This window comes from Dermacentor silvarum, chromosome 1 (assembly GCF_013339745.2).
Source record: "Dermacentor silvarum isolate Dsil-2018 chromosome 1, BIME_Dsil_1.4, whole genome shotgun sequence".
NCBI lineage: Eukaryota > Metazoa > Arthropoda > Arachnida > Ixodida > Ixodidae > Dermacentor > Dermacentor silvarum.
In genome coordinates, this window is record NC_051154.1 from 193,585,769 (window position 1) to 193,611,256 (window position 25,488).

Sequence of the window (25,488 nt, forward strand, 5' to 3'; positions counted from 1 at the left end):
CACTTCCCCTTACTGATCTTGTGTTTGCGAGAACGACGCCCAGGAGAACACGCGGCGGCGCACGCTGTTCCGCGGTTTTATGGCGATCGCATCGGGGACAACTGCATGCAACCGTGTCCATCGGATATCCGACCGACCAGCGGCGCCGGCCGAACGGCATCCGCTACATAATGTCGCCAGCACTCCCGACCATGACCCCACGGGCGCAACGCTGACGGCCCATCTTGCCTGTGCCGCTTGCGTCAGCTGGGACACCGCCAGCAGGGCCACGTCGCTTACGCTCCGCTTCCATATAACATAAAAGAAGCCAAATAAACAGAAGAGGAACAACAACTCACATATAGATGCTTCTCTTCGTTCATATGGCGTGTGAAGACTGCACCGCGATCACAGAAAATATGGAACGCAGGACTTCAACTAAGGTCCGTCTCTCAGATAGCGCGACCGCGGTTTCGTTATCGCCATAAAGTACGATATGTCTAGACTGAGGAAAAAGCGAAAATTTCCATTGTATCTTAAGTAGCGCATCTCTGAGTGAACCCGCTTGGGCCTCCTGGTAAACCCGCAATTGCACCAAGATTCATCGATACTTGGTTAGAATACATACACGTTCAATTCAGAACAGGATAACACGATGCGTAGATGTTCGGTCGCCATCTATAACGATGTAGCAATGATGCAGCAACGATGAAAAAACAAAAGGGACACAATAAAGCCGCAACGCCGTTATTCTGAGCAAGGTTAAGGGAAATGGGAAATGAAAAATGAGTCTGCGAAATGAGAAATGGGCGGCAAAGAATAATGGACGCTGGAGTGGCATCGCGATGAGTATTCGTTGAAGCGCGCGGGTACAGATGTAATGGCAGCGCGGCCCAGTATATGACATACCGCAGCCGTCGTTAAACCGCTTTCAAATTATATTGGCTCCCGGCGGCGTAACCAGACATCGTATGATCGGCTAATCACAATAGGAAGTGATCACATGAGGGCTGGCCTATTGGCTAAACCAGTGGGTGCGAATGCGTAAAATGGTGCAAGCGGGCACATACTGCTAGGCTCATTTACTCGTCGCGTGGCCGTCGAGAGAGATAGAATTAATTTTACATCCCTTAGTCCGGAGCTGCTGATTGTGATTGTCTACCAGTTCTCGGCCAGCACGTTACGGACGTGCTGAACAAGGGCCTCGAGGATAAGGTAGGTGTGGGTTCGGGGAGGGAGCCAGTCATTCACAGAGGTTTGATATATAGGGTAAAGTGTAGTGGTACGGGACTTTTGAACTAGGGGCAGTCCCATAGATTGTGTGTGAAAGACTGGAAGTTCCCGCACTGAGGGCAGGTTGGTGGTGGCCTGGTAAAGTGGTAGATTGTGAGTGAGGTTACCAGGGAGTGGGTCTGTGCGCGCTTGATTATACATGCCTGCTCGTTAGTCATGTCACGCCTGGCTGTGGGTAGTGCTCGCCTAGTTTCGGCGAGTTACTCTATGCGGCGTCTTCGTTTGGCTTGTTGATTAAGCGTGATCCTCGTGTCTTGAGAATGTGGCCATGGACATGGAGGTCCCGGATAATTGAAGTCTTGGTGGAGACGGTGCGCTGTCTCGTTCCCCGGTATGCCTTCATGGCCAGGAAACCATTGGATGAGGATTCGGAGTTGTGGGTTTTGCTCAACGTGTTGGCGGAGTATGTAGTGTGCAGGAGGAGTCTGCGTCCTCGTTCGAAGACTCGGCAGGCGTCCTGGCTGTCCATTCGTGTAAGGATGTTGTCATGTTGGTGCGAGTGGATTATAATGGCTTCCATGATAGCCGTGATTTCTGTATCTGTAATAGAGGGTACATCCAGGTGCAGGTTCGTGTTGCACCAGGTTTCGGATACTACAGCTGTCAGGCTTACATCTCCATTATGTCCGGCGTCCGTGTAGTATACGTACTATACTGGTATCGGGGTATGGACTCTTGAGCTTGTCGTAACGCCAAAGAACGCAACAGCCAGAAGGCCGGAACGCAACGAGGTGTTCAGCACGGTCTTGCATAACGTATTAATGCGAATTACAGATCAAGCATGTTTCACTGCGTCTTTGCGTGATCGTGGGCTTGCGTCAGCGCTGACTGACTGCGTATGTTAATGATTATGCTAATGATTTTCGAACCTGTATTCCGCAACACGCAGATTATCCACCGTGACCTGGCCGCTCGGAATGTGCTGGTAGACGAGCACAGCCAATGCAAGGTGGCCGACTTCGGCCTATCTCGCAGTGTTCGAGATTCCGAGACGGACGTCTATCAACAGAAGTCCAAGGTATGCGCCCGTAGCGTGCAATCTGGCGCATAAAGAATCTTCCTATTCACGCATTATACCAAGCACAAGGTATTATCTACCGCGCCTCTAGACAGTAAAATATATAGAAAGAAACCAAATTATTGACGTTCTCTGCAATGCAGCCAACGCACGGGACTCATCGGGCCACACACGAATCCATTCATTTGCTTGTCTACATGCAGTGTGTATAAAAAAGCTGCTGTTGAGTCGCTCATAGTTATATGATTCTGATAATGAATTACATAATAGTTATGACACAAAAACTGCCAATGAGAGCTTTTATTTTTCTTGGGATCAACGCCACCGCTAAATTGCGATAAGATTGTAATGTTACGTGTCTTCATTACTGAGCGCCTCAGTAAATGCATAATAGGATAAAAAATTATGCTGCAACAACTGCATCTGCCCTTTTCCACAGCGTTTACAGCGTTCAAGAAAGCAACGAATATTTCAATAACGTGCTAACTTGGGCGGGTTGGTACATGTCTGAAGACAACGATTAACAGCGGTGAACAAGGGGACGTGACTGAGGCAGACGAAGCGCTCTCAGTCACGTCCCGTTGTTCAGCGCTGTTACTCGTTTGCAGCAAATCTTTGTTCTCAAAATTTATGGCCAAGATACCTTTCTAAGGAATGCTTATATCATTAAGACATCCGCACACATCTGCAAATAATATCTGGCTTATGGTGGTTGGCTGTTTGAAACCCTATGAAGTGCAATCAAAATACTGCTTAACAGTGACTATTCCATCGTCACTGTTAAGTGATGATGGAATAACAACTAATAACCTTGTCCTCCAACCAAAACCAACGCAAGTACAGCCTAAAACGCTGTAGTAAACTGAGGTTGTAGATAAAACTGTAAATGAACCTTTGATTTTTGTCTGGAGCCGTTGGCATAACGAATATCTCACTCTTTCTAACGATTGCGACCTCTCTTACTAAGGTTACGTAACGTCATTCATCTCTTTAAACGTCTCAGCCAATTTCTCACTTTTCTGACCCACCCCACCTGGTGACATTAGCAGATGGCAGCCCAGATGGTATCAGGCTCTCTAAATCCAAGAACGGAGTTCGTAAAAAAAAAAAAAAAAGAAAAAGAAAAAGAGGGACAGAGAAGGAAAAAAACGTTGATAAATTGCTGCTGTTTTCCGGTCACACAAATTTAAGCGCATTTGTCAAAGTGTCAGGATCGGAAGATGTTCTGCATTCTTTTATTACGAAGTCTGTACTGTCGCTTTGGTGCCAGAATTTCGAGAGTTGCTCAGGATTCGTCAGAAATGTCTTCGATATATATATATATATATATATATATATATATATATATATATATATATATATATATATATATATATATATATAGTATCGTCGATGCATAGTTGCTCATAAACGGAAAACAAAATCCGCATTTTGTGTCCGCCTCGCCGAGTGCTATTTGACACCAGCAACCGGGTGTCAAGCAAGTCTTTTGTCAGCGTTTTTATACTACGCGGTGTTGTCGCGTGCTCACACATGTGCACACAACTAATTGGCGCTTTCTCTTTCTCGCCTTCCCTTCGCGTCTGGGAAAGGGTGCGCTACCTGTGCGGTGGATGGCTCCGGAGTGCCTGTACCTGCAGGTGTTCACCGCAAAGTCCGACGTGTGGGCCTTCGGAATCCTGCTGTGGGAGATCGTGACGCTAGGTATACCAATGGCTGTGCGTGTTGCATCGGCCACTGCTATATGCACCCATACTGCAATGGCTTTGCAGCATCCCATTGCGGCAGAGCACAGGCTTGTCGTGAGAATGTGTCTTCCTCTTGTATACGCGCTGCACGCATGGAAATAGATGTACGTTTCAACCGGAACCACGATTCGAATATTTCCGGGCATGGTAATCCGTTTAAACGAGATTCACATGGCGAGCTGAGTTGCTTATTTACTCCGAAGACGAGCGTGACGTCGCCATATGCCAACGAATCGCGCTGCACACAATGACGCCCGAAGGCTATATACCATGCTCGCGGCATTATTTGTTACAGCTCAGCTACATCACGTTCTTCTGCGGAATGAGTGGGCTATTTGGCCTGTAATGCAAATCCAGCTATAACATCTCCGTTCAGAGTCAAAGAAGCCGCTGTAGGAAAAGGGCGCAAACCGAAAGCAAGCGCCGTAATGAAAATGGTGGCACGGCGGCCATCGTTCGCCTAAACTAAAGCAATTCATTCACTAATTAAACTGATTTTAATAATTACCTCCTTTGTTACAAACTTCTCGGCACATGTTTATATGGAGAGTTGGTGGGAATCGTCATAACAGACTAGTTCCGTGTTTCAACATTTCAACATAGCCTTATAGACCGATATACCTAGCGTCAAAATATGGGTTCAATTTACCTGATTACGCACATAGCACCGCGAAGCAAGGCTCAGTATAACTTCGCCATACCACGCAATAAAGTGGTCTGTCTCGCCCCTGCTGCTGAAGTGGCTCTGCGACCAATCGCGAGTTGCGGAAACGGCCACTCGGAATATCACCTCTTGGGAAGAGGGAGGTGCGACGGCAGCTTTATTTTACGCCACACTTTTACGTCACAGAGAGGTTGGACGGAGAGCCGCGCTTCACGGTGCCGCGTGCGAAATCATGTAAACTGAACGAATAATTTGACGTCAGTTATTTCAGGCTACATGGCCATTTCGAAATGTAGAAGCCTGTAACTAGACTTTTATGACGATTCCCTTCAACTTTCCAATATAAACATGGGCCGTATAAACTTTGTATCGAATAACCTAATTAGACCCGCCGTGGTTGTGTCGTGTCTGACGGAAGGACAGCGCAACGGTGGAGCGAAAACAATACGGCTTTATTTAGCCATCAACTTAACAGCAACGGGCGAACTGCCCGGTTCAATGTTACAGTAATGAAAGCACACGCCAGCTTGAATTCCGGCGCTTTTAAGCACAACCAAAAGGTGATAACGCTGCGCCGCCACCACAGCGCATGCCTAGCTGTGACGCCTTATCGCCTAGGCGCGCGACATATCAGGTTGCTTAGTGGCTGTGGTATAGTGAACTAGAATCTGCTGGGCACGAAGTCGCGGGGTCAAATCCCGGCCACGGCGGCCGCATTTCGATGGGGCGAAATGCGAAAACATCGGTGTACTTAGATTCAGGTGCCATTAAAGAACCCCAGGTGGTCTAAATCATTCCGGAGTCTCCCATTACGGCGTGCGTCATAATGAGATAGTGGTTTTGGCACGTAAAACTCCATAATTATTAATAACCTCATTAATGTAATTAGTTTGTTAGTTAATGGATTGCTGTGGTTTTTCTTGCAAATGATGTCCGCCTGGGCAGGTATTTCATCTTTAGTGACGTAATTCGAGTAAATTTCCTAGGCTTTTTTTTGAAAAAAGTGTTCGAAGTAAAAAAAAAAAACACTGTATATAGCTTGTTATGTGGGTAGGGTTTTACAAGATGTATGTGTGTATGTACGTATGTGTGTATGTATGTACGTGTGTATGTATGTACGTATGTATGTATGTACGTGTGTATGTATGTATGTGTGCATGTATGTATGTGTGCATGTATGTATGTATGTATGCATGTGTGTGTGTATGTATGTATGTATGTATGTATGTGTGTATGTGTGTATGTACGTATGTGTGTATGTATGTACGTATGTATGTATGTACGTGTGTATGTATGTATGTATGTATGTATGTATGTATGTGTGCATGTATGTATGTATGCACGTGTGTATGTATGTATGTATGTGTGCATGTATGTATGTATGCATGCATGTATGTATGTATGTATGTATGTATGTACGTATGTATGTATGTATGTATGTGTGTGTGTACGTATGTATGTGTGCATGTATGTATGTGTGCATGTATGTATGTATGCATGCATGTATGTATGTATGCATGTGTGTATGTGTGTATGTATGTATGTATGTATGTATGTATGTATGTGTGTATGTACGTATGTGTGTATGTATGTACGTATGTATGTATGTACGTGTGTATGTATGTATGTATGTATGTATGTATGTATGTATGTATGTGTGCATGTATGTATGTATGCACGTGTGTATGTATGTATGTATGTATGTATGTATGTATGTATGTGTGCATGTATGTATGTATGCATGCATGTATGTATGTATGTACGTGTGTATGTATGTATGTATGTATGCATGCATGTAGGTATGTATGTATGTACGTGTGTATGTATGTATGTATGTATGTATGTGTGTGTATGTATGTGTGCATGTATGTATGTGTGCATGTATGTATGTATGCATGCATGTATGTATGTATGTATGCATGTGTGTATGTATGTATGTATGTATGTATGTATGTATGTATGTATGTATGTATGTATGTATGTATGTATGTATGTATGTATGTGTGTATGTACGTATGTGTGTATGTATGTACGTATGTATGTATGTGTGTATGTATGTATGTATGTATGTGTGTACCCGCCGTGGTTGCTCAGTGGCTATGGTGTTGGGCTGCTGAGCACGAGGTCGCGGGATCGAATCCCGGCCATGGCGGCCGCATTTCGATGGGGGCGAAATGCGAAAACACCCGTGTACTTAGATTTAGGTGCACGTTAAAGAACCCCAGGTGGTCCAAATTTCCGGAGTCCCCCACTACGGCGTGCCTCATAATCAGAACTGGTTTTGGCACGTAAAACCCCATAATTTAATTTTTTATGTATGTGTGCATGTATGTATGTATGCACGTGTGTATGTGTGTATGTATGTGTGCATGTATGTATGTATGCATGCATGTATGTATGTATGTACGTGTGTATGTATGTATGTATGTGTGTATGTATGTAGGTATGTATGTATGTACGTGTGTATGTATGTACGTGTGTATGTATGTATGTGTGTATGTACGTATGTGTGTATGTATGTACGTATGTATGTATGTATGTATGTATGTATGTATGTGTGCATGTATGTATGTATGCATGTGTGTATGTATGTATGTATGTATGTGTGTATGTACGTATGTGTGTATGTATGTATGTATGTATGTATGTATGTATGTACGTGTGTATGTATGTATGTATGTATGTATGTATGTATGTATGTGTGTATCCGCCGTGGTTGCTCAGTGGCTATGGTGTTGGGCTGCTGAGCACGAGGTCGCGGGATCGAATCCCGGCCATGGCGGCCGCATTTCGATGGGGGCGAAATGCGAAAACACCCGTGTACTTAGATTTAGGTGCACGTTAAAGAACCCCAGGTGGTCCAAATTTCCGGAGTCCCCCACTACGGCGTGCCTCATAATCAGAACTGGTTTTGGCACGTAAAACCCCATAATTTAATTTTTTATGTATGTGTGCATGTATGTATGTATGCACGTGTGTATGTGTGTATGTATGTGTGCATGTATGTATGTATGCATGCATGTATGTATGTACGTGTGTATGTATGTATGTATGTATGTATGTGTGTATGTATGTACGTGTGTATGTGTGCATGTATGTATGTATGCATGTGTGTATGTATGTATGTATGTGTGCATGTATGTATGTATGCATGCATGTATGTATGTATGTATGTGTGTATGTACGTATGTGTGTATGTATGTACGTATGTATGTATGTATGTATGTATGTATGCATGTATGTATGTATGTGTGCATGTATGTATGTATGCATGTGTGTATGTATGTATGTATGTGTGTGTATGTATGTATGTATGTATGTATGAGGGAAAAGGAAATAAGGTAATTCGAAAATTTAGGCAATTAACTCGTAGTTTGCAGTATAGGCCCCTTGCATAGCCCGTTATCCTTCGCTAGTTGTATGTATGCTCGGGCATAGCTTCCTTGATCGAGGAGGCTACGGCTCGGGTGATGCAGGGCTCGATCCTCTTGCCGAAAAACCTTGGTAATGCCTCTTTCGTACCAGGTTCGCTAATTTTCTAGAGAAAGAAAAAGCTAGTTATTCTCCAATTGCAGCATTTGGGGAAAAAAGTTTTACCGAAGTAAAAGTAGTACTAAATGAACTGAGCTTAACTACACACCCACACGAAGTATGGATCATCCCCTAATGAAGTGCTCCCCATGTGCACATCCATCTCATTGTCTTGTGTTTCAGGTCATCTGCGCCTGTTTATGGTCGAACATTCCGGTAATATTTGGGACAAAATTATATCCCGATTCTGTGGTTTGAATTTCCTGATCGTCAGGGAAAGGCGGGGGTGGGGAGTGCGCCACCCGCCTTCCCCCCCCCCCTTTTTTTTTTTCTCCCGAGGACCCCCCTCACTGATATTAAGCCCCGCTGGGCCGCCTTTCGCTGCTTGCTCTCAGGTTCCACGCCGTACCCGGGCCTGAGCGCTCAGGAGGTGATCCATGCAGTGCGCGACGGCCGCGTGATGGCGCAGCCGGTGCACTGCCGCTGGGAACTGTACCGGCTGATGCGCGCCTGCTGGCACCCGGACCCCAAGGAGCGGCCGCCCTTCTCGAGGCTCGCCTCTGACCTTGACCAACTCATCAAGCTGAACGCCGGATACATCGACCTGGACAACTTCCCCGAACACGCCTACTACAACCTCGAATATGGCGTGGACGAGAAGTTGTAGCCGCCTCCGTTCGACTCCGAATGATACGGCGTGCTGGGGCTGCACGCGCCATGTAGCTAAAGTTGCCTCACATCAGATGCTCTTCTTTTTTTTTTTTTCGTTATTGTCTGCGTGCAACGGTACCCGAATGAAGCACGGACACTTTCTGTTATGTTACCACCAAGATCGTGGCTGGCAGGCGAGGCAGCTGCTGTACTGGCGAGCGAGAGCTTTAAAAGCTGCCCAGGCTGCCCAATGGACCGCCAGTGCATGTGTGGACGTCACATCGGAAGTTCTCCAAAGTTTGTTCACTTCAGGACGTTTGGCTTATGCCAAGTGTGTTTCGCAACAGTCATCGATTTATCGGGTCGTGCAGTTCGATGTAGCATTTGCATGGCTACTCGCGTGCCTTTGATTCCGAAGCGCGAGCTTTGCTGTACTTCTTGTTCGACGTGCGCGAAGACCCTGCCGCCGTTCCATTTGCGTATTTTGAGCAGATGCCTCATGGTTCGAATCGCTAAGAGTTCGCAGGTTACTGGATGGCCCACTACATTATAAAAGGTGCATAATAAGGGAAACGGCCTGGCGTCCGCTGGCAATTGAGCGCTGTAAAGCAAAAAAGAAAGAAAAAAAGGCAGACTACACATTGCCTTCAAAAGGACCTTATTTGTCACTAGAGATGTGCGTTCAACTTGGCCTTGTGTGTATAGCTGCATCACACACATTTCTTCGAACCTGTGGTGATCAGCTGTGAAACAGCAGAGTGATACTTTGATCATTCCCACAGTATCGGGAGGCGCACCACTCCGATTTCAAAGTCATGTGCCATAATTTCTGCTACTCGAGCCAGTATAGCTAAAATGAAAGGAAAAAGAAAGAAAAAAAACTTTTGTGAGTAAACTATCGGACGTGCTGAATACAAGCTTTTCAAATGAAAAGAGCAATGCGTGGGTAAGCCAGCCGCGATAAGAGTCATGACTATACACAACTCGCAAGTCCAAACTACGGATCTAAAGTCGAGTTTGCAAACATTTTGTTTGAAAATACACCCAGCAGCCCCGCACAATATATCAGTTCAACTGCATCATTTGGCTAGCTGACTGAGGATACAGAAGACCATACTATGTTGCGCATATTTGGAACATGTGTACTTGTTAAAAGAACGCCACAAAATTGGTTTGGCCTCATAAATAGCAGCGGCCGCTTTCTGAATTGTAACGTAAACATAGTCAGTTATGTGTATCAATAAAAAAGTTCATTGCTGAGTTCTCGCTAATTATTTTACCGCAGTGAAATTTGTGCCAGCTGTATTTGTCAGCTTGGCCCAATAAAGCTTATATTTGCGTAGCTTCTATATTGTTTTCATTGAGAATACGGTTATGAACTTATCTTTGAAGACCTTAGGTGTGGACCTAAATATACGGTACACAGAGTCACTAAACGGCGAGGAAGAAGAAAGAAAATTAGACCGCAATTGGTACAAGACGGCACGCTGTCCCAGACGTATTAGAATGCGCAAGATGTCCTAAATGTAGTAACGGGCCAAGTTTTAAGAAACTAAACGAAAAGAGTTGATCCTTTGCGCTCGATGGCGAAATTTAAGTTGCATTTCATGTGTCTTTGAGCGGGCCTTTGTCTCTGTGTTGAACATCTGTGTGGGTGTGACTCGCGGCATCAGTCGACAAGAAATTATCCATGTGTTTTCTCTGTGCGAAGGACTCAGCGGGAAATCGATTCTGTTGAAGTGTTCGATGCACTTCCGGACCTCCCATTCGAAGGTCACAATGTGTTCGTGCCAAGTCGAGTGCGTTGACTGGGACTGCGCGCCCTTTGGGGTGAACCCCGCGAGTCAAGTGAACGCTAACGAGTGCGGTGTGTTGTGCGCGCGGCTGTTTATCTGTGGCCCATGAGCAGCGAGACATCGTGAAAAGTTTGTTAAGTACCAGAACTTCGTCAAACTCAACTGGAGGCGGAGTTTGCGACGGGACATCTGGGAGCATGCTGTAAGCGCAAGCTCAGCAACCCTTGCAACGGACGTGTGGCGCCATTTCAAATATGACACCGTGCTAACATTGCTCGCACAACATTCGAAGGCGCCTTCATTATTTACGTGCCGGCGCACTCTATATAGTTACTTATATTCAGTGCCAGCCCAATTCCCTCTGTGCATTTCAGCTTCCCGCACGGGCACCGGTTACTGCACTTTTGTCATTCAGCGTGTTGGCATGTTTCTTCGATATTTCCGTGCATGTATACGTCTTATTGTTTTCCTAATTAATCTTACGTGCGTTTCGTGATTAGATTTTTGAGGTTTCGTTGATTACTCGATAAGAGTACGCGGTGGAGAAAAAAACAGGGAAGAGAAAGGAATGTAGCATATTATTGTTCTTGTGCATATGAGCACGCCATGGCACATGCTTCTGTTCGATCTCATATACATTGCTGGTCTAGAAACACAAATAGCCGGAGCTAGGTACCTTTATTATTCCTCTAAGTCCTTGTGCGAGCGCTCTTTTTCTCCATTCGTATAACGATGAACCATTCAGCGCAATACGAGGCCTCAGTGACCTCGTTATTCATCTGCGTTGCCTTGAATGCATAGTCAGGGAAAGCCTTCAGGCAGTTCGGGTCGCTTTCAAAAATATGCATTTTTTTTTACCGCTGGCTGTACTATAAAAAACAAACAAAGAAACAAAAATTATGTAGTACGCTGTCTTAGTCCATAAAAGTTAGTCTCATTCCAAGAAGTTCGGAAATCCGCCGTCCGGATACTTTCTTCCTAAGAATTAAAATTGCCCAGGTGTGGCCAACGTGACAGAGCAAGGTAGTATGCTGAGCCAGCACTTCCTGCAAAATAGACTGAGGACTGCGCGCTTTCAGCCATGACGTAACGCGGGGAGGCCAGCAGCCCGTGCATTTTTTTCTTAATAGGGAACGCGAGTGACGCTTAGCGTGATTGTTATTCGAAAGCTTGGTTTTCGGTGGGAGCGTCAACCTTCCTCGATGTTCTCCCAGTCAGAGCGTGCAAGCCTTCTATTACCTTGTATATAGAGCACTCCGAGTAGGCGTCATGGATTGCTCGCTCAGTTTTTACATGGGGCACGCATTGGAGGTTTTAGTTTCAAAGTAGTCTCGATACGAATACGTCAGAATAGATTTGTAGATAACACTCACGAAATGACCATTGAGTGACTTTTCCTGAAGGGCAGCCTTGACAAGCCAGAAAACGATGTAAAATCACACGGAATATGGCCACCCTATCTGTGAAATTTTCGCACCAGCTCAGTTACGTCACATGTGACTATGTCTGACCCGGAAGACTTGATCGACTGCCAATAAAAAGGATGGCGTATTATTGAAAAGAAACAGAAGTTTACGTTGAAAGCATTCGTTGATGTTTTTCCTGCACGAAAAGGGCCCAGATTCGCGATATTAAGACTTAATTCCCAATGCTGATCTGTTATATAACGTCGTCTCCGCGGTATGGTCACTAAGTTCAAAAGAAAGTTTGGCATTCAGTTTCTGTGCTTTCGTATTGTTCTTAGTTTTTCTTTTTTTCATCGGACAAATGCAGACAGGGTTACCAATGTAGTAATACATATAACTGTGCATCCTGGTATAGTACATTGTTCTTGTGTCCATTGAAACGCCATGTCATTGAATTGAAACTCGCGCAAAATTTTCATGATGTTAGTTCGAATTTGGTCCACTTTATGCTGTAGGTATCCCCAGCTTATAGTACCCTCTGTGCAAAATGTTTAAAAGCCGCTCCGCGAGTAACACCTTTTATGACGCATATAGCAAATTTTTGTGTAGATGGAATGTCGCAGCAAAGACATATAAACAAATGAACAAACAAACATACTCTACATCTCTATTTGTATAATATATGAGAGCCTGAAGCTGCGCACAAGGCTGACTATACAGCAATGAAAGGCACCGGCAGCGAGTGGGCGAAGTAACATTTAAATTTCCGTCACAGGGGTTACATGCTTGGTTATTCGCAGGCCCGCCTTGTGTCGTTACTCCGAAAGAGACGAGTATTTGACAGCGATTTATAAATTATGATTTTTAAACGAATTCTTTGTTTTTACTTTTTGTTCCGTGCACACCAATTTATAGTTCCCATTTACTGAGACCCAGCCGTGCGTTTTTGACGTCACGTAAGTTTGCTCTTTGGTTTCGCTGAAGGACTGTGTATATAGACGAAAACATAAGTGAATAAAAGGTGTTCGTTGATGCATTCGGCCACCTGTCTATACCATCAGCTGGCCCCCTTACAACAGTTCCTTGTGACAAGCACCCAGCCTCGCAAACAACTTGCGGCGATTTTGGTGCCAGCCTGCACTTATCAAAATGTAAAACACCCACGCTCCTTCATGGTGAACAACTGGTTCTTCTTTTATCGCCACGAGTCTTATCCTCTCGATCATCGTTATCACGCTACCTCCTGCATGGTCTCGTACAGTTGGCGTACTCAATCCGCCCGTACGCTCCACACGCATGCGGACCGGGGCGGAAGGCTGTCCGATCGTCTGGACGGGCGGACGCAACTTTGCCATCTGCATGCCTGCTCGTCTCTCATTATCTGGTACGAGGCGGACGGCGTAGGACGTCATCACGGCAAACATGGCGCTTGCTCGAAGCGAAGCGAAGCGGTGACGCGCGGCCTAGGCTACAGCCAAGTACACGGCCTGTTTCACGTGTTGCGAATCTACAACCCGAAACACTCCGACGAGTAGTGCCCACAGGATCAGCTCTGAAGGGGTGCAAGGGGTCCCGGCTGATCCCTCAATATTTTCTACTCTATTTTCTCCTTTATCGCCCCAATCTTATCGCCAAAGTTTGCCAGGTGATAGAGCGCCTCCTGCAGACCCTAACGAAAATTGAAAATTGAGCATCTTGGTCTGGCGTCATGAACATTCCTAGCACCACTGCCGCGAAAATTTGTTTCACATTAGGGTTTCTACTTGGCCCGACGCACCGATTGACACTCTCCCATCAGAGAGTGCACGCTCCCGCTGACACACGTCAACCCGTGCCTCACACCCTGGTGAGCGCATGCGTATGTACGTGGGTGCATGTGTGCGAGCGCGCACGTGAGTGAGTGAGTGAGTGAGTGAGTGAGTGTGTGTGTGTGTGTGTGTGTGTGTGTGTGTGTGTGTGTGTGTGTGTGTGTGTGTGTGTGTGTGTGTGTGTGTGTGTGTGTGTGTGTGTGTGTGTGTGTGTGTGTATGTGTGTGTGTGTGTGTGTGTGTGTGTGTGTGTGTGTGTGTGCGGGCTTGAAATTGTATCTTCGGGTATGTTTCTAGCCTTTTGTGTGGGCCGATCCCGAAGGTAGTGCAATCTAAAAATGGGGTCAATATTGGCGCCTAGAGCCACTGGCCGCCGTGATATCCCATATATATATATATATATATATATATATATATATATATATATAAAACGGGTGTTCAAAATTAGGCTTTACGGAATTGTTAGAAATCGCCTGTGGCAGGTAGCATAATTCTTATCGTTCAGCTGGGTTATTCGAAGAAGCGGACATTAGTAACACGAGAAATCAAAACACATATTCAACTAATGCACAAAAAATGACTAATGAACTTCTTAGTTAATTAATTACTTTACGACACATACTACAATCTACACATTTTAGCCGGTGAGCTTGCAAGACGCATCCATTTGAAATGAATTTTCAGGATGAGACCAGTTTCGAGATATTATTTCCCAAAGTGTGGGACGAAATACATGGGCGTTCCAGTTACTTTTGTGCTTCAATGTACAAAACAGCATTTTGGTAAAAAGTAAGTAGAACAACAGTGCGTTCTTACGGCGAGTTTGATGGCGCATATCTCCATACTGGTGTCATTCTGGAAATTCATTCCAAGTGGATACGCCTGACAAGCTCACCGGCTACAATTCGTAAATTGCAATTTGTGTCGTAAAGTAATTAACTAAATAAAGGTTAATTAGTGAATGTTTGTTAATTAGTTGAATATGCGTTTCGATTTGAAAAAGAAAGTCACATTTCGACTAATTTTTTAGGTAGCCAATAATGCAATCTAGAAGTGCAAAAACGTTTACTCGCGCGCTGCGTGAAGTCCGTCTGCCACAGCTTTCGTTTTGTTCCCTGAGGTTTCAGTGCCTGCCCTCGCAGGATGCTGCAGCAAGTGCTCCACTACAGAAATTTCTTTACAACCTACTTGCGCATATCCATTTCACTCCCTTATTGCTAGGGGTGCGCGAATAGTAATTTTTGAGACCAAATCGAATAGCGTCAAAAAGGAATCGAATCGAATAGTTGTCGAATAATGAACGTCTGTTTTCACAATAATATAAAATGGTGTTCACATCCTATAGTATTCGTAACGCTAGCATATTTCTGCCATTGCATTGTGCGTTATGAAGCGTTGCGAATTAAAACACAAATGAAGCATTAGCAAACAAATAATCAATTTCTTAACATGCAGAGGACTTTTCAGCGGATGTGATTCATCGTTGTATAGCCGGCAAAGTATGGCTCCCTGAGAGACATAGCCTGCTCCACTGCGCAAGTTGTGATGTTTTATGCGTATATATATATATATATATATATATATATATATATATATATATATATATATATATATATATATATATACTATGCCCGCGGGTATAATATTTACCGTACTTTTGATCCAATTTTATGCTTAATTGCGCACAGTTAATCTTCTCAAATTTTCGAAAACTATTCGAAAAATATTCGGCGAGGGCCGAATAGAATAGGACATTATTCGATTCATTATTCGAAATTGTCGAATATTCGCACACTCCCACTTATTGCGCATGCGCCGCTGCCTGCTCTCCTAAACTTTACAAGAATCCTTAGCTTTGCACCACCACTGCGTCAGTAAGTGGTGTCTTGCAAATACTGGGCGGCGTCTTCGCGCCGATTTTGAGCAGTGGGAGAACCACAGACTGAGAGCTAAGCTGGTCGATCGCCAAGGCTTGCGCTGTTTTTCTCGCGCGCAACGTTGGACACGTCGAGAAGACCCTTCCTTGCTGGCTTCTTCAAGGAAGTATACCCTCTCGTGCGGGCCCTCTGGGTAAACCTCACTCGTCTCGCTTACAATAGTGGGTGAGTGCCCGCTCATGCTGACAGGTGACGTCCGTGATTATATAGGTCAGAGATGGTGAGTGGATGAAGTCTTACAGTTATTAAAGCGCCGCTCTTCGAATCTTCGGCGAAGCTTCTGTGCAGTAGATCAACAGTAAGCGCCGTTAGCAAGAGTGCAATCTCAAGGGCATTGTCATGGTATTTTGACCTACTTTGAACTATCATAATTATACGTGCGCAGCACACAGGGCTGTCATATGCGACTGCGTCGCGCACCTATAGCTGTAACTATAGCGACTGATTTGGGAGATTGTTCGCTCTCTTCTAATGCAGGGTTGCGGTTCCAAGAACTTTGTATGGTGATAAGTCTTCAGCAAAAGAAAAAGGTGGGGAGCTATCGCATAGATCTGTCCCGTTCTGCAATAGAGCGCCCGATTAGCAAAGAGAGTATACTCTATATAAAATAAGTTGGGCATGAAATATTCGGCTGATGATAAGGATGATTTATTGATTTTATTGGCGCAAGAAGCAGATATGGCCAAAGAGCACCAAGAAAAAGACAATGAATAGATTGTCCATGGTAAAAAAAAAGTTAGTTGTTAAAGGTAGATGTAACATGGCTATAAAGAGGCCTAAAAAGTAATCGTTGTTAAGCTCGTAAAATGTATATGTATTAGAATAATGACTATGACTAGTGATGTATGCTATGGCCATAAAAGTTTGATTACAAAGGGGTGATGTAGTAAACGTGAGAGTAGAAGTAACATTCATACCTCATCCGTGAGCTATTGGACGCAAGGGCTGGGAGGCACGTGCTTTAAAGAATGCTATCGCAGCAGCAGTCTCTAGTGTGAGGATGCGCTACGGATCTCTTGGACTGATAACTTGCAATCTAAGAACACCTTGCAAAAACTGTAAAACTAACTTACTGTTATAAAGTGGTTCAGTGCCGAGAAACATTGGCGGGTGGAGGGGAATGTGTTGTCTGTATACGCCGGGGCAAAGTACTTTGTTTCTTTGAGCTTCTACTTCCCGACACTCTAGCAAGACGCGAAGGACCGTTAGCGTCTCGCCACATTTGTAGCAGACAGGAGGCTCATCATCGGTCAATAGGTTGGAGTGAGTGCCATACGTGTAGCCTATCCTAAGACGACAAAAGATAACCTCAGTTTGTCGTATTTTTGTATTTGCCAAACGTCGTTTCCTACGTTTGACTTAATAATGTGTCCTACGTACGTTGCCAATGGCCCCTCAGTTACTTGCGTAGGAAGGGCTTTAAAGCTATTCAGGGACAACTATGGAAGAATTACTTGGTTTTGTAGTTACTCATGCGGCTTTATGCTCGGCAAACATATTACCCAATATGCCTCTATGGAGGTACCTAGCATATTATGATATGCTGATGAGATGCGTACAAAGCGCAGATCATTGAATAAAGTTCAGTAAAGACAGGATTTGTGTTCTTTTCTAGAAACATTAAGGCTTTTACGACGCTTAAGAAGTCTGTAAATATTATTCTCTTTTTTAGTTTTATTTCGTGGATGCGTCATACAGTCGCCAATAATGCGTAGGCCTTTGCCGTAAAGATGCTTGTTTCCGGGTGCAAACAGCCGTATTCGGAGAAGGATGGGCCCACTGCAGCATAAGAAACGCCGTCATGGGACTTTGACGCATCAGTGTAAAATTCTGGACACGAGTACTTTGACTAAAGTTCTAGGAGATGCACTTTCCTTGTGTATTTCTGGGGATGTCTTTGTAACTTCTACTAAAGACATGTCACAATGTACACGCTGCCACAGCCACGGTGGTATAGTGGTTTGGCTGGGGTCCTTAGAGGGTTTTCAAGAAGTGAGACAGCCATTGCTTCGCCGAGGTTCCTCACACGCAGTGAAAAGGTCTTTCTCACTGTTGGACGATTATGGAAAAGTGTTGCACCAGTCATATCGCTTGTTTTGTGCTTTCAGGAAATACATGAAACTGGAGTACGACCTTTGCAGGTTAGTGACCACTCTAGATTCTACATAGATACTTTGTACAGGGATAGTTCTGAAGGCTCCTGTGGCCAGGCAGATGCCTAAATAACGAGCAGTATCAAACATATCTAGGGTACTCGGTGTAGCAGACTGATACACCGCAGCCCCGTACTCTAAACGCGACTTTTGTAGAGATTCGTTCAGAATTTTCTGTCACTTCTCCAATTTGTGTGCGAAAGAATTTCGATATGTTCATTGTTTTAAGGCACTTGGCCTTGAGGTATATATAGTTGGGGATGAAGCTCAGTTTTCAATCGAGAGAGAGAGAGAGAGAGAGAGAAATGACATTTATTAGCCCCGAAGGAACTAAAGCCCAATCGAGTATGATGCCCAAAAACAGATGTTCTTTGTTCACGGGAATATATTACCATTGCAGTTCGATAGTGGGATCTTGAAAAAAAAAAGGACACTGGAGCTTTTATGTGGATTGAGCTTGAACATATTTGCGCCTGCCCATTTGGATACTTTCTCTAGCCCAAGCTTGAACTTGCCTCTCGCAGACTGCAAGGTTACAGGATTTAAAACATATATGTACGTCGTCTATGTCAACAGATTCGAAAATGGCTGGAGCAGGCACGTAGCCAGGGGGGGGGGGGGGGGGGCTGATGGGGCTGCAGCCCCCCCCCCCCCCCCCCCCCGAAATTTTTTCGTGCTGTCATGCACCGCCGACCAAAACAACCACCGGCACCGGGAATCATTCTGGATTTTGCCTACAATGTCTTTTTGACGCCCGAAAAGACATTTCGGCACGAAAATTGCGAACTCGGGCTGGATTTCGTGGCAACGCCCATGCACCTGGAGTCACATAACGTAAGGAGCCCCAGCCGAACACCAAGTTTCAAGGGCTTTTCGATAGCGAGCGGGCGCGTCGCGGCATCTCGCAGCGGCACCGGAATCTACGGAGCGCATGGATTTCAATTACGAAACTTGATGGGTATAAAGTTCTCATACACTTTTGACGCGAAAAGTGCACTGACATTTCCAAAGGCGTGCTTCTGATTTTTAATTCTGGAACTTTCAGGGTTTAATGTTTTTAGAAACTTTGGCCAACATGCACGCACTCGAACGCGCGTGTCCAAGTGGTTCCAGAAATGGAAGCACGCGCTCGTAATCTTCCACACACACGAAAATATTAAATATCACCGTGACTGTCAGCTGGCATCTGATAATTTTCTCCAAAAATTTTCAGGAAGCGCGCCCGATGTGATCAATAAGCTGGACCAGGGCAGGCAAAGTAAAATAAGGGAAAACAGAAGAAAGTCAACGGCCTATTTAATTTGAGACAGTTCTTTTTTTGCGGGCGGCAAGGTCTGGCTCGCCGTGGCGATAGGGACACTGGTCCCATGGATTTAAGCAAAGCCCCCGCTGAAAATACTGGTATTTCCAGAGCGCTTCTTCGCATGCGAGTTGATTGTGGAGATACACATCTGAAGAACCATTTGGAAAGTTGCCCCAGTAATGTCTCGTATTTAAACCAGACGTACAAAACGAAATTATAGAAATTTGTGGTGAAATTATCAAAGAAAGCCTAGGTGCAAAAGTGAACGCTGCAGGCTGCTTCTCCGTACTTGCTGACGAAACGACGGATATTTCTGGAATCGAACAGCTTACTGTTTGTGCAAGGTACGTAAGTAAACAAGGATGTCAACGATATCGAAGGAAGGAAGGAAGGGGAAAAAAAAAAGAGGCTAAAGGCAGAGAGGTTAACCAGGTTAAGTGTCCGGTTGGCTACTCTGCACAGGGGGATGGGGGAAGGGCAGAAAAGATTAGAAAACAAGAGACGATTAAAAAGGGAAAAAAAAGAAACTTATCAGTCCGCACATTCTATAGTTTTTCTCTAAGTCCTGTTTCTTTTAAAAAGCGTACTAGCGCTTTTAAAGCAGTTCATTCCGACGTCGACTGGGACCAGGGACCAAGAATTGTGACTTCCGTAAGAGGACGGCTGTCTACCTTGTCGAGCGTGGTGCTGAGGAAACGATATCGAAGTGTTGTTAGGTTTTAGCACAGGAATAGATGCCCTCTCTCATGGAGACTGCAGGTTATATGTACATGTGTACAAACTGCTCTAGTCACATTTCCAGTGCCACTGCCAGGGCAGATAGATTTTCAAACATGAGATTACTAAAAAACCACTTGCGCTATACAATGTCTGAGGAACGCATGGTTATGCTGGCGCTTCTATACACCCACAGAGACGTCGCCATCAACGTGTCCGAAGTTATTGAACGCTTCTCTAAACCTCCCCGATGACTGAAGTTTATCGTTTAGATAGCGAAGCAGCAAAAACCAATGCCTGTAAAAATATCTGTTCCTTCACGTTCCTATATAAGCTCGTAATTATGAAAACGTATCACTGTTCATTAGCTTTTAAAACCACCGAAGTTTTCACCGTTTATTGTAACAGTTAGCATGATGATCAAAATTATCCTGGGAATACAAAAATTATGGGGACATCAATAACCAATTTTGACAAACCTTGCTCATTGAAAGCCCGGCACACGCGGGGTTTCCCAAAAACGCACTCGGATGTTGGGTAAATCAACTTGCCGCATCATCCGTGGCTTTCGTTTGTCCAGGCCTTTTCTTTCCTTTTTTTCTTTTTTGAAACGAAGCAATACCCTTCTTTATTTGGGGTGCAGAATAATTGTTGCCGCTGTGCAGGCAGTTAAAATACACATTTTCATATCAATTTCTGCATTCTTTTTCTATTATTCTAGCCACATGGTGCTGTCGCGATCGCAGCATGGTCCAAATGCATATCACGATTTCTGAGATCATAGTTTTGTTCTTGCCTGGATCGTCTGTCTCTATACTCGTATGCGTGAAGTTTACTATCTGTGACTGCACAACATGTTTATTTGTCTTGTTTGACGCATTATATACAGTGACGTTTCCTTAGATACGTAGATTTATTGCAGACTTATACGTATATTTAAATATCTTGTTGCGATGTTTTGTGTACACAAGCAGTGAACTTGGTTTCACGTGACACTTTCTTGCCGTTTATCTTGGCATTTGTATATTTCATTCTATCTTCGCATTTCTAATGTATATTTTGCGGCACTTCTGCTTTTTATATGTACTCACTGTTGCGACTATAATTTCGGTGCAAAACAATATACGACCGGTAACATCTGCTCCTGCGCAGTCCATTGCAACGAATGACAGCGTCATCGAGATTTTTCCCTGGCCGTTGCATATGTACAAAAATAAAAACAAGGTTGTTGAATGACAAAAATTCATCAAAATATTTGTCCTCAACTTGTTCATGTTATGGCCTTTACGTTTTTCATATCAGCTGCATGCACTGCTTTGCTGGTTTCGAACTGATATAATTCTAATGTTCGCGTGATATTTTCTTTACTTATTAGATAGACAAAAAAAAAAAAACGCGGAAGCATTGATATCAGCTATTTCTGCCACAATTTTTGGGACATACGAAGCTATTCTTTTATAAAACAAACACATAATTTACTTGTTGTCTTGACAGTGCGCAGCGTTAAATAATTCGTTTTCAGCATCTAATATACAATGGCATTGGCAGTGGCAATGCAGTTATTATTCATGTATTTGATGCCTCGACAACTTTTACAAGGAGGAAGCCGCGTTGCAACATGAGCCCCCCCCCCCCCCGAACAAAATTTCTGGCTATGCCACTGGGCTGGAGGTATTAAAGAACGAAGCGTGTTCATCTGCACAATAAAAAGCGTGCACCTGAGGTACCACAGTTTCCTGCATAAATGGACGCGATGATGTTGCCTATTTTTAAGCGAAAGGTACATTTGGAGAGGTAACTCTCAATAACGTTCAGCATGTTCCCCCTGATACCCATTCGTTACAGGTCTCGGAGAGTTCCATAGCACCACGTGGTGTCGTAGGCCTTTTCCGTGTCAAAAAATAGAGATAAAAATAACTGTTTAAGGACAAAAGTATCACGAATATTAGCCTCGACACACACGAGATGGTCATTTGTTGATCGGCCTTCTCGACATCCACACTGATACGGATTAGGCATTTTGTTCGATTCAGGATAATGTAGAAGGCGACGATTGACCATTTTTTCAAACAACTTGAAGAGGCAACTTGTAAGCGCAATCGGGCGATAACTTGTTATTGAAGCAGAATATTTACCCTGTTTCAAAACTGGGATGACAATAACTTCTTTCCATACGGATGGAACACGTCCAGCTGCCCATATAGTATTAAAGAGTGTGAGTAGTGTGATTTGTGTATCTGTGTGAAGGTGTCCATTCATGTCGTACAATAGCTCTGTCGGGACCCGGTGCAGAACTTTGACATGCCTTCAAGGAAGCTCTCAGCTCAGCAACGCTGAAAGGCCGGTTAAAAAGTTCGTTTGAACTACATGTACGGTCGAGTGGCTTCCGTATTCCCGTTTCTTTGAACTACAGAAAAGACACGGAATAGCGCATAGAGCTAGAAACGCACTAAAAGTGCTCACCAAGAGCGTCGGCCTGGTCCTTCAGACTGTTTCCTTGTTTATTCACCAAGGGAAACGAATGGATTTGCTGCCCCTTCAGCCTTCTCAGTCCATCCCATACTTCCGCCTCCAATGTGTACGAATTAATACCGGAGCGAAACCTCTCCCACCTTGCCCTCTTTGCTTGCATTTTCCCTGCGATTTGATGTGTTTGAATTGAAAAGGTTTTCTGCATGTTGATATCGACGGAATATATGCCCCATGCTTAATTTTTTTGTTTCTTTCGCGCCGGCCAACAGTCATCATTTCACCAAGGGACTCGTCTTTTGCATGAGTTACCATTTGTCAGTGGAATGCGTTTTTATGCTACGTCGATTATAAAAGCGGTAAAATACGCTACTCCGTCGCCTGTACTAAATTCGCTGATAAAATATCGTGATAAATAACTTGATTATTTTAAACGATGAGCAGCACGAGGACAAGGTGAGAGCAGGAGCCAACGTTTCGACAAGTGGACTTGCCTTCTTTAAAAATTTTTTAAGTTATCCCAGTCGGCCGAGGCCAGTTTCTACCGAGGAACATTTAGAGGGCATTCGTGTTGCTTTATGAGGTTTAACGTTACAGGGAAGTGGTCACTTCCAATTGGATTTTTTATTACACTCCATTTTAAATACGGAAAGATGGCCACAGAGCCAATAGCTAAATAAATTGAAGAATATGAATTAATGTTGGACACTGTAATAAGTGGCCTCTTTTTTTATTAAAGAGGCACGCACCAGAGGATACGAGAAAGTTTTCTATTAGCCGGCCTCTCGTGTCGCACCGAGAGTCTCCCCAAAGACTGTTAGGGGCATTAAAATCACCGGTGATAATGTATGGTTCGGGGAGCTGGTCAATTTGAAGATGTAGAATTCTGTTTTGCTGAGCTGATAGTTGGGTGGTATGTAAATGGAACAGATGGTTACCAACTTATTGAATAGGATTGCTCGCACAGACACTGCCTCGAGAGGCGTCTGAAAGGCTATATACGTATATGTTAAGCGACAGACCTGTCGACAATAAATGTGACCCCACCGGACGAGGCAACAGCGTCATCGCGGTCGTTCCGAAAAATTGCGTACTATCGGAGCAAATTCAGTTGTCGGGAATGTAAATGTGTCTCCTGGACACAGAACACTTTCGGCTGATGATGGTATGATAAAACTTTATTCGGTCCCTCGGAACGCGCGTCAGCACGTAGCGGGCCGCTCCCACGTCGGTACAGAAAGGCCGAGCCTCTCTGCTGCGTCGCGGGCCCGATGGACAGCCCATAGCTGTGCTTCAAGATCGGGGCTGCTTAGGGCAGCCTCCCATTTGGACGACGTGACATCGTCGCCGTCGTGTAACGCGGGGCACCGCCAGAGCATATGTTCCAAGTCAGCTATAGGTCTGAGCATAGCTCGCAAACATTGGTAGATTGTATCTCTGCATAAATTCTGTGTAATAGTGCAGGGTTAGCGTATGCCCGGCCTGAAGTAATCAAAGTGTCAACGCCTGTGGTCTGCCTAGTTTCCTATGTGGCGGAGGATATCGTCACCGTCCCATGTAAAAATGTTTAGTAAGTTCATTATATGAGGAGGGAGGGTCCCGATTGTCCATAACTCCATAACTCCATAACTCCATCCATAACCTCAGCGCCGCGCCACCCAGTAGCTACGCGGTCAACGACTCCTCGCGCAGCTCTGTGGGCCGACTCGGTGAGGTTGGGCGGGGCGCCCTCGATCTGCCCCATGTGTGCGGGGAACCAGATGATCGTGTGCGACTTGATGTCCTTGTCCCGCAGAATGCGCAGGACCAGCTCCGAAACGGTGCCCTTGGCGAAAGTTCGGACAGCCGCCCGCGAGTCGCTGTAGATAGTGGTCCTTCTGTCGTCCATCAGGGTCAGGGCTATGGCCACCTTCTCCGCCACCTCGGCCGACTTCGTTCGAACAGTCGCAGAGTTCGTGATTTTCCCATCGTGATGGATGCCCCCCGCTACGAACGCCGTCCCGTCGGGGTACCGGGCAGCATCAACAAAACAGCAATCCGGAGCCTGTCCCCGAGCCTTGCCCAGGAGAGTCTTAGCCCTAGCTCGTCGCCGACCCACGTTGTGTTCGGGATGAACGTTGCGTGGAATTGGAGCTACACACACACACGCACGCACACACACCTACAAACGATACAGTACAACAATTAAAGGGACACTTAAGTAAAACAATAAATCATTTTAGACTGATGAAGTATTCCTTGAAAACTCTGTTGTCATTATTAACACGATAATAGGTCGCTTATTAGACGAGAAAATGAAGCGCAAATTTCATTTTTTTGTGATTTCGTTCCGTAACCCCAGCGCCGGTACCTCAGTGTGACGCCACGGAATTGAAATTATTTTGTCGTATTTGGGCCGCGTTGGCTCAGTAAACATTCTCGAAACTTACCATACTCAGTCTATGACTCCTTTAGAACACAATGCAGTCAAACTTTACCGCTAAAGAATTATCTCTAGCAGTACGCTGTCAAAATCTATGACGTCACGGTGAGCTGCTGCAGAAACTTTTGTGTGTGTGTGTGTGTGTGTGTGTGTGTGTGTGTGTGTGTGTGTGTGTGTGTGTGTGTGTGTGTGTGTGTGTGTGTGTGTGTGTGTGTGTGTGTGTGTGTGTGTGTGTGTGTGTGTGTGTGTGTGTGTGTGTGTTTTGTTCTGGCTAGTGGTGGTTTTGGTATTCTGGAATAGTAATTTACTGATACAGAAGAAATCATTTTTCTATGTAGTGTCCCTTGAAGGAGTGTGGGTAGTACGGTTGCAGATATAAGCAATTATGCTACATGTTTTCGTTACGCGGGATTTTTGCAAGCGAACACCTCTGACCATTTTAAAAAACAAATCATGGCAATAATATAAAAGAAAAAAAAAAAAAAAAAATAGCGCCCGAACGGGGACTCGAACCCCGGACCGTTAGGTTAAAAGCCTAACGCTCTACCGACTGAGCTATCCGGGCGACGGGCAATTGGGTCATGTGATAAGGTT

General features: G+C 44.8%; 1 protein-coding gene and 1 non-coding gene across 3 annotated transcripts in view; one reads left to right on the forward strand and one right to left on the reverse strand.

Moving 5' to 3' along the window:
* The window catches only part of LOC119436586 (tyrosine kinase receptor Cad96Ca), a 63,046-nt gene extending 51,469 nt beyond the window's left edge, over positions 1-11,577 (forward strand). For both annotated transcript variants that reach the window (XM_037703474.2, XM_037703475.2), the window contains exons 8-10: positions 2,162-2,290; positions 3,883-3,994; positions 8,629-11,577. In XM_037703474.2, coding sequence (XP_037559402.1) covers positions 2,162-2,290; positions 3,883-3,994; positions 8,629-8,900 — 513 coding nt within the window. In that variant the 3' untranslated portion in view covers positions 8,901-11,577. The remainder of the gene's footprint in view (positions 1-2,161; positions 2,291-3,882; positions 3,995-8,628) is intronic.
* Positions 11,578-25,386: 13,809 nt separating this feature from the next.
* On the reverse strand, positions 25,387-25,459 carry Trnak-uuu (transfer RNA lysine (anticodon UUU)). The gene has a single exon. It is a non-coding gene; the product is annotated as a tRNA-Lys (tRNA).
* Between the last annotated feature and the right edge of the window lie 29 nt (positions 25,460-25,488).